A 10,249-nucleotide genomic window follows, 5' to 3' on the forward strand; every position below is an offset into this window, starting at 1 on the left:
GGTTATTCAACAGCATCATAACAGGCTTTTATGATATATTTCTATTCCATAACTCTACCAATGGTTCTTAAAGCACATTTCTGTGCTGCAGCAATAATTTCCTTAGAAATTATAAACCAGCTTTAATAATTATCGGCCGGTGTGATTAGTATAACAACGTCAGCATGCCTTCATATACATGCGGGGGTGCCAATACTTTTGTGCCCGAGTCCCAGCCACTCAGGAAGTACAAAACAAACACACTTTATAATACACTGTATATATAAAAGGGGGCACGGTGGCTTAGTGGTTAGCACTTTTGCCTCACACCTCCAGGGTCGGGGTTCGATTCCCACCTCCACCTTGTGTGTGTGGAGTTTGCATGTTCTCCCCGTGCCTCGGGGGTTTCCTCCGGGTACTCCGGTTTCCTCCCCCGGTCCAAAGACATGCATGGTAGGTTGATTGGCATCTCTGGAAAATTGTCCCTAGTGTGTGATTGCGTGAGTGAATGAGAGTGTGTGTGTGTGCCCTGCGATGGATTGGCACTCCGTCCAGGGTGTATCCTGCCTTGATGCCCAATGACGCCTGAGATAGGCACAGGCTCCCCGTGACCCGAGGTAGTTCGGATAAGCGGTAGAAGATGAATGAATGAATGAATGAATGTATATATAAAACTAAAAACATGGAGCTTATATAAATGAACAAGTTCTTATTTTAAGTAGTTTTTTTTTTTTACTAAATGATTTGATAAAGAAATATCTACATCGTTTTATTTGAATGTTTCTATATTATATTCCGTGTTCTATTTAAAAAAATTCATTTCAGTTTAAAATACTTTCATTTCACCTTTTTTTTTTTTTAAAGATGTATAAACTAAATGGACTTCTGTGATACAAAATATGCCTCAAAACGTAGATTTAACAATTTCACAGCAATACAGTAGCGTTGCTTTTACAAAACTGTCTGTCGATACGATATTAATATATAATAATATAATAATAATAATATAATAATAAATGTAATAATTAATTTAGAAATATTATTTATTCATTTATTATAATACGTAATTTTTTTAATTCATTTACATTTTTTTCCCAGGCCCTACCTCTTCAGAGAGCTATTGAGACTTTGTTAGGATTACGTAGATGTTTGTACATTTTTTATATGTTATTCTGTGTGTGTGTGTGTGTGTGTGTGTGTGTGTGTGTGTGTGTGTGTGTGTGTGTGTGTGTGTGTGTTTGTGTGTGTGTGCGTGTTTGTGTTTACATCGTAAGGCCCGGGTAAAGGAACTGAACGAGGAGCTGCAGAGCTGGAAGGAGAACGTGAAAGCAGGGAAAACCCGAGAGAGCTCTCTGAAGGAGGAGGTGGAGAGCCTGAGCCGAGAGCTACAGAAGAACCAGAAGATCCAGAGCAGACTGCAGAGCGAGAAAGGAGATCTGGAAGAACACCTGGAGGAGCTGAAGCAGAAGGTCAAGAGACTCAGCAGCAGCCTGCAGGTACAGAGACACTGACACTTCATGCCGAGATACAGGGCAACATCAGAGAAACGCCACCTGGGGGCGCTGTTACACAAAATATTACACAACACAAATAGAAAGTCCTGAGTACTTGTACTAATTAGATATTAATCCAAATCCAAGTCTTAAATTTCTTAAATAATGAAGCACAAAGAAACTAACAGAGAATTTCTCTGGATATTTTGGCTCATCGTAAAGGTTTAAAGATAGAGTGTGTGTGTGTGTGTGTGTGTTGTAGGGTCAGACTGAAGGCGAAGTTAAAGGCTCCTCAGTAGAGGCTCTACAGAAGAAGATCCGCAGACTGGAGTCGGAATTGGACAGGAAGAACGTGTCCGAGCCACAGGAGAAAAAAACGGCGGTGAAGGAGGACAAGGTGAGAAAGGACACGAATTAGACCCAGTGTCTTGTAGTGTGTCAGAAAGAATAATTCTTTAAACACAATAACACCATCTAGAAACATCCTGGATCACGTGTATTACATCACCGCGCAGCTGAATTCTCCAATCTGATTGGTTCGGTCGGTTGTTGTTTTTATTTCACGGCTCTGTAACGACGGACAGCAGCTGTAACGTAACACATCATACACAGGAACCTGTATGTGACACATTCAAGTGTTGATTTGGTCCCTTTTTTGTTTAGAAACCATTTATTTTAAATGTATTAAGGTGTTATAGGAGTCTCGCTTAATTTCCCCACACATCAAATGTGTTTGTTTATTTATTACTTAGTAACAGAGACAGAGGGTGTTATAAGCACAGCTAAAAGGTGTTATAACATGTTTTACCTGTCTGTAAAGTGCCTTTTTTCCCCCCTAAAAGTGTATTTTGTATTGAAAGCATTGCCCGTGATTTCAAAAGAAAAAAGAAAACATACTATAGAATGTTCCAGAAGTTTGAACGAACACCTCAGGTTTTTTTTCTGTCTTTGCAGTCTAACAAAGAAGAACTGGTGAGGTGGGAAGAGGGTAAAAAGTGGCAGGCGAGGATGGAGAGAGTGCGTAATCTTTTAAAAGAGAAGGAGAAAGAGACAGAATCCCTTTCCAAACAACTGGCCACGCTGAAGGAGCTCTACACAAGGTCCTACACAACACTACACAACACTACACAAGGTCCTACACAACACTACACAACACTACACAAGGTCCTACACAACACTACACAAGGTCCTACACAACACTACACAAGGTCCTACACAACACTACACAAGGTCCTACACAACACTACACAACACTGCACAAGGTCCTACACAACACTACACAAGGTCCTACACAACACTACACAAGGTCCTACACAACACTACACAAGGTCCTACACAACACTACACAACACTACACAACACTACACAAGGTCCTACACAACACTACACAACACTACACAAGGTCCTACACAACACTACACAACACTACACAAGGTCCTACACAACACTACACAACACTACACAAGGTCCTACACAACACTACACAAGGTCCTACACAACACTACACAACACTACACAAGGTCCTACACAACACTACACAACACTCCACAAGGTCCTACACAACACTACACAATGCTACACAAGGTCCTAAACAACACTACACAACGCTACACGAGGTCCTACACAACACTACACAACACTACACGAGGTCCTACACAACACTACACAAGGTCCTACACAACACTACACAAGGTCCTACACAACACTACACGAGGTCCTACACAACACTACACGAGGTCCTACACTAAACAACACTACACGAGGTCCTACACAACACTACACAAGGTCCTACACAACACTACACAACACTACACAAGGTCCTACACAACACTACACAACACTACACAAGGTCCTACACAACACTACACAAGGTCCTACACAACACTACACAAGGTCCTACACAACACTACACAAGGTCCTACACAACACTACACAACACTACACAAGGTCCTACACAACACTACACAAGGTCCTACACAACACTACACAAGGTCCTACACAACACTACACAACACTACACAAGGTCCTACACTACACAACACTACACAAGGTCCTACACAACACTACACAAGGTCCTACACAACACTACACAAGGTCCTACACTACACAACACTACACAAGGTCCTACACAACACTACACAAGGTCCTACACAACACTACACAACACTCCACAAGGTCCTACACAACACTACACAACGCTACACAAGGTCCTAAACAACACTACACAACGCTACACGAGGTCCTACACAACACTACACAACACTACACGAGGTCCTACACAACACTACACAAGGTCCTACACAACACTACACAAGGTCCTACACAACACTACACGAGGTCCTACACTAAACAACACTACACAAGGTCCTACACAACACTACACAACACTACACAAGGTCCTACACAACACTACACAAGGTCCTACACAACACTACACAAGGTCCTACACAACACTACACAACACTACACAACACTACACAAGGTCCTACACAACACTACACAAGGTCCTACACAACACTACACAAGGTCCTACACAACACTACACAACACTACACAACACTACACAAGGTCCTACACAACACTACACAAGGTCCTACACAACACTACACAAGGTCCTACACAACACTACACAACACTACACAAGGTCCTACACAACACTACACAACACTACACGAGGTCCTACACAACACTACACGAGGTCCTACACAACACTACACAACACTACACAACACTACACACCGTGCTGTAACTAATAACGTCAGTGCTCAGTCATACAAGGTTTGATTGAACCTTCTCTAATCTAAGAGTTTAAAGAAGGTTGAATCTAAATATTCTGATAAATATCTGAACCCTTGCAGACTGGAGCAGGAGAAACTGGGCCTGCAGAGGAAGCTGAAGAGTCGAGGTGTGACGGCGGATCAGGTGCTGGGCACACGAGCGACCATCGAGGCCGACAAAGAGATCGAGGAGCTGAAGAAGAGGAACTGTGAGCTGGAGCAACAGATCGACATCATCAGGTACGTCTGATTTACACACAGTCGGCCTCCAAGTGTTCACGTGTTCACTGATAGAGTCTTTAAATGTTCAGGCAGCAGCAGGCTTTACCTCGTGATGCTGCGATGGAGGACATGAACATCAGGAACCGTTATCTGGAGGAGAGACTTCACTCGCTGGAAAGCCAGCTGGCTAAGGAGCCACCATCCAGGCCGTCTGTAAGAATCCTTTGCTTGTTTCTTTGCCACAATAGCTTACACGTAAGTAATGGCACCCTTAAGAGAGTCACAAGGCTTCCTCAGTCACGTATTAGTCTTTGTTTATAAAATGAACGACTTCTGGGACGGGGGGTTTCACAGACATTTTGCAGCCACAGCAACAGATTATTACACAAACACGATCTAGATATTCAGATATTAAACTCATTCGATCCACTAATTATAAGAAATCTTTAATCACAGACCCTCAGACTCCACTGTAAGAATCACTGGTCTATGTTAGCATTTCTTGTTCGAACTGGTTTTCTTCTCCGTCACCATTTTCATCTTCCCTCCATTTGATTCCAAGGAGAAAGCGCAGGTTTCTTCCTCCCAGTTCAGTTTCTTTCCTAACGCCAGCGAAGATGAAAAAACACTAAGCAAAGACCAAAACCTCCATCAACATAGAGATCATGAGGAGATGATGACTGGAGCTCAAACTAAAACGAACGAAGTATATGAAGACGGTGGACACGAAGAAACGAGAGACGCGCTGATCACCGGTCAAGATCTAGATTTAGGAATCAAACCTGAAGAGGAAACGTTGCACAAATGCAAAGATACAGTAGAACCGGAACAAGGAAAGGACAAGATCCATGAAGGGGAGGAAGAAGACGGAAGAACAAAGTCTGTGTATTCTCAGACAGACCTAGAAATCACTTCTGAAGAACACAAGGAACCAAACGAAGTAGAACACATGTTAGAAGAAGATCAGGGTGACGGAGAGCAAAAGAACGAGGCAACAGAGAGAGAACCAGGACTGACAGAAGGAACTCCTGAGTCTCCCAAAAGCCAGACACATGAGTCTGAAGCACACCTTCAGCAGCAACAATGTAGTGCTTTAGAGGATGGAGAAACATCTATGATGCATGCTCCTGGTGAGGAGTCTCTCCCTTCAATGGATGAGAATGAACAGGAGAAACGAGACGAGGTATTCGACCCTTAGCGTGTCCCATTGAGAAAGATCTCCCAGTCGGCATCATACCTGCGTAGGCTTCTCGCTTGTGTTCGTTTTTTAGTGCTCGAACCCCTTGCTGTTCTGTAGCAAACATGTATTTCTGCAAAACTCGCTCTCATAGCGTTGCCTGCTCACTGTGTGCCGTTTATCGAAACGTCGTTTTGTGCACAGACATCCGGCAGGGGCTCGGCTGGGACCCCGACACAGAGGGAGCACGAGCTACAGAAGGAGAACCTGAAGATCTCCAGTGAGAACCTGGAGCTGCGCTTTCAGCTAGAGCAGGCTAACAAAGACCTGCCACGTCTAAAGGTACGGCTAAGATCGCTCCAAACTTCAGAGGTCCAATCGGTATTTATAAATTTCCAACCAGTGTTATCAATTAACGTCACAACATTACACCACCCCCACCCCCATTTTTAGGCTCAGGTGTCTGACCTCAAAGAACTATGCGATGCTATGAAAAAGGAGAAAGCCGAGGTGGAAAAGAAGCTGGGGAATGTCCGTGGGGTAAGTCGTTACCTTGCTGAACTTCTGCTGATTAGATTGAAGGGTTAGAATCAACCAATCAATTGATTCATTAATCAATTAACAAACGAACGAATTAATGCCGTCGTTCCGCTCCATTCTTCTTTCTCTCAACAGACAGCGCAGTCCGGACGAAGTGGAAAAAGCGCCCCCGAGCTGGAGAAAACCATCGCGCTGATGAAGAAGGTGGTGGAGCGATTGCAACGAGAGAACGAGAGTCTGAAAAAGAGCTCGGCGACGGCGATCCAAGAGCGACTCACCGTTCTGCAGCACGAGCACCAGAAACTCCAGGTTTAACATACAGCCACACCTAGAACAGAGCTCCTGCGTTCATGCGTGGGCTGCTTTCTCTCACGGTGCACAACAACGGTCTTGTCTTACTCAGGCGGAATACGACAAGATGAAGGAGAGGAATCAGACGACATCCAAACTCGAGTCACAGGCTAAAGCAACGGAGAAGATCGTGATGGAGAACGAGCGGCTGCGCAGGGAGATCAGAAAGGTCTGGGAAAAGGGTTCACATGGCAACGTTACACAGGATACGGGTCCATCAAATAAAAGGAAAAATGCAGATAAGCTTTAAGTCAATAAAACAAAATAAGATCTGACCGTCAGTATCTGATTACAGACCGAACCGATTAGACGCGTCTGTAAATATCCGACAAATATATCGATCAGCGTGAAGACATTTCATTCGCTCATATCGTAGTTGTTCTGTTGTTGCTTGTGGGTGTGGCCTGTTGTTGCTTGTGGGCGTGGCCTGTCCAGCATTCATACCATAGTTCTAATAAGACACTTTAAAACATATAGCATATGTTCCTTTAAGCTAACTGTACTAGCTACAGAAGGATTCCTTCCAAACTTCATAACGCCTCAATAAACACTTTAATGACAGAATTAGATTATGTAAATTCCTTCTATTTTTGCATAATTCGCACAGGAAATGTCGTCTACCTCTGTAGCTAACATCACGGCTCGCTATCAGAGTGCGAGGTTTTAGTAGACTTCTTAACCTCAGCATTATCTTGTATACAAAACGTCCATTAGGGTGGAGTCCGGTCTCATCTAGCTCCTCCTTCTACCCGGACAGAGATAGACCGAGTCTAGACAACCGTCCACGTAGCTTGTTAAGTGTGTATAAAGTAGATCGGAACCAGCTCATGTTCTTGAGGTTCCACAGCAGGTATAGCAGAAAAAAATACAAATATTTCTGCTTCATTTTGGTGAAATGTGGTGTTTAGACTTTCTATTTGATTCTGATTTGATTCTATTTGATTCTGATTTGATTCTATTTGATTCTGATTTGATTCTGTTTGATTCTGGTTTGATTCCATTTGATTCCGATTTGACTCTATTTGATTTGATTGTATTTGATTCTGATTTGATTCTGTTTGATTCTATTTGATTCCTTTTGATTCTGGTTTGATTCCATTTGATTCCGATTTGACTCTATTTGATTTGATTGTATTTGATTCTGATTTGATTCTGTTTGATTGTATTTGATTCTGATTTGATTCTGATTTGATTCTATTTGATTTTGGCTGTTTGTTAAAATTTAGCCACGCTCACATCTGATGGAGTTTCCCAGATCACCGCACATTTATGTACAGAGAAGTGCTGAAGTTTAATACAAGATTATTAAGGTTATATAAGATGAGAATTTACCCTCATTTACAGATTAACATTGAAATGTGAAATGTTCTGATGCAGGAATCAGAGGCTGCAGAGAAGCTGCGAGTAGAAAAGAGCAGTCTGGAGGTAAGAAACGAAAAGCTGAAGCTGGAGCTTGAGGAAACCAACCAGAAGCTTCTACTGGCTCAATCCAAGGTTCCATCCATAGATAGAGCAGATACAAAGACCTGGAAGTCTCAAGTCGTGACCAGGTATTACTCTAACAACGAAGAAACCTGCGTACAAAGATTTCCGACTGTTATACACAGTCCCACGTGTAATATTTCCTTGCAGGTTGTTTGAAAATAAAATGAAGGTGCTCGAGAACGATCTGTCGAAGAAGGACAAAAGTCTCTCGGAGCTCAAACTTCAGCTCGAGGAATCCCGTGAGAAGGAGCAGAAGACGCAGCAAACCGTCACACAGCTGAAGGAAGAAGTGTGTTCAGTAAACAGCCGCTCTTAGATTTATATGTCAGAACACACACCACACACACATCTAACATGCTTTTGTTTTTGGTAGCTCGAAATCCTGAAAAACATCCCCAGTGACGGCTTTGCTAAGGAGTTCACGTCCGTCAGGTATCTACGCTTACGTTTCTTCATTTTTTTCATGATGGCTTTTTAACGCGTGCTGAGGTTTAAACTCACAACCTTCTTAACAATACGAGAGCTAACACTAAAGTTAAAGTTAACATCCGGTATTCAGGCTAGAAAAGCACCAGCTGGAGAAGGAGAAGCTTCGGCTCCTCGAGCTCGTCGGGAAATACGAAGAGCAGTTTGGAGCACGTGTAGAAGGACCAGGTAACGCTGATCAGTCCGCAGCACATAACCTTTAGTTTGCTTACAGGTAAAGGAGCATTTTGAGTTCATCTTTGGACCACAGATCGAGAGAGAGAGGAGTCTGATGTGTGGGTGTGTGTGTGTGTGTGTGAGAGAGAGAGAGAGAGAGAGAGAGAGGAGTCTGATGTGTGTGTGTGTGTGTGAGAGAGAGAGAGGAGTCTGATTGTGTGTGTGTGTGTGTGAGGAGTCTGGTGTGTGTGTGTGTGGAGTCTGTTGTGTGTGATAGAGGAATCTGATGTGTGTGTGTGAGAGACATAGAGAGGAGTCTGATGTGTGTGTGAGAGAGAGGAGTCTGATGTGTGTGTGTGTGTGTGTGTGTGTGTGAGGGGTCTGGTGTGTGTGTGTGTGTGTGTGTGGAGTCTGGTGTGTGTGATAGAGGAATCTGGTGTGTGTGTGAGAGAGAGACAGAGAGAGGAGTCTGATGTGTGTGTGTGTGTGAGAGAGAGAGGAGTCTGATGTGTGTGTGAGGAGTCTGGTGTGTGTGTGAGTGTGTGTGTGAGAGAGGAATCTGATGTGTGTGTGTGTGAGACAGAGAGAGGAGTCTGATGTGTGTGTGTGTGAGAGAGAGAGAGAGGAGTCTGTTGTGTGTGATAGAGGAATCTGATGTGTGTGTGTGTGTGAGACAGAGAGAGGAGTCTGATGTGTGTGTGTGTGTGTGTGAGAGGAGTCTGTTGTGTGTGATAGAGGAATCTGATATGTGTGTGTGTGTGAGAGACAGAGAGAGGAGTCTGATGTGTGTGTGTGTGTGGAATCTGTTGTGTGTGATAGAGGAATCTGATGTGTGTGTGTGAGAAAGACAGAGAGAGGAGTCTGATGTGTGTGTGAGTGTATTTTTGTGTATTTAGAAAAACTGGATGCTGCTGATATGATGTTTATTCTATTTAATCATTAATTGTAAAATCTCTGATAGAAATAAATAAATAAATCATTTTAATAAATCAAGAAAATAAATAAATCAATCATTTTCTTCTAATTCTCTGTCTAGGATACAAAGAACTTCAGGCCCAAATAAAGTTACTGAGCGCTGAGAAGAACCAGCTGCAGGTATTTCCACATATAATTCTACAATATCACCATCCAGTTATTATACGACCCGAGCTGGACGTCTCACAGTCGCACATTCGACTCGTAACCGTGTTCAGTCATCAGCATTTATGTGACAGGTAGATTATACATCTCACCACAGCGTCACCTCAAACGCTTCCTCTAACCATTCGCTCGTATCTGTTATTATCTTAAGGACGAAATCCGAAGAATTACCAAAGAACTGGCGAACTTCGACCCGACGTTCTTCGAGGAGCTCGAAGATCTCAAGTTCAATTACAACGTAGAGGTGAAGAAGAACATCATCCTGGAGGAGCAGCTGAAAAAACTGGCAGAACGCTTCGGAGTAGAAGTGGACATCCCAAAAGACGAGTCACTGAGCTGACACGGAGAGGGAGAATGAGAAAAGGAAGGGAGAAAGGAGAGGTAGAAAGGGGAGGGAGAAAGGGAAGGAGAGGGACAAGGAGAAAGGGGAGGGAGAAAGGAGA

The 10,249-nt window shown here is 43.3% G+C and overlaps 1 protein-coding gene across 1 annotated transcript in view; it reads left to right on the forward strand.

The window, feature by feature from the left end:
* Positions 1-10,185, forward strand: part of cep290 (centrosomal protein 290) — a 37,319-nt gene extending 27,134 nt beyond the window's left edge. Inside the window, exons 39-53 of the mRNA XM_060884984.1 lie at positions 1,254-1,475; positions 1,735-1,869; positions 2,427-2,572; positions 4,331-4,489; positions 4,561-4,684; positions 5,853-5,990; positions 6,102-6,188; positions 6,324-6,497; positions 6,592-6,708; positions 7,917-8,089; positions 8,172-8,313; positions 8,398-8,456; positions 8,584-8,678; positions 9,703-9,761; positions 9,958-10,185. Of these exons, the coding sequence (XP_060740967.1) occupies positions 1,254-1,475; positions 1,735-1,869; positions 2,427-2,572; positions 4,331-4,489; positions 4,561-4,684; positions 5,853-5,990; positions 6,102-6,188; positions 6,324-6,497; positions 6,592-6,708; positions 7,917-8,089; positions 8,172-8,313; positions 8,398-8,456; positions 8,584-8,678; positions 9,703-9,761; positions 9,958-10,146 (2,019 nt within the window). The 3' untranslated portion in view covers positions 10,147-10,185. The remainder of the gene's footprint in view (positions 1-1,253; positions 1,476-1,734; positions 1,870-2,426; positions 2,573-4,330; positions 4,490-4,560; positions 4,685-5,852; positions 5,991-6,101; positions 6,189-6,323; positions 6,498-6,591; positions 6,709-7,916; positions 8,090-8,171; positions 8,314-8,397; positions 8,457-8,583; positions 8,679-9,702; positions 9,762-9,957) is intronic.
* The last annotated feature ends 64 nt before the right edge of the window (positions 10,186-10,249 follow it).

This window comes from Tachysurus vachellii, chromosome 13 (genome assembly GCF_030014155.1).
Source record: "Tachysurus vachellii isolate PV-2020 chromosome 13, HZAU_Pvac_v1, whole genome shotgun sequence".
Taxonomy (NCBI): domain Eukaryota; kingdom Metazoa; phylum Chordata; class Actinopteri; order Siluriformes; family Bagridae; genus Tachysurus; species Tachysurus vachellii.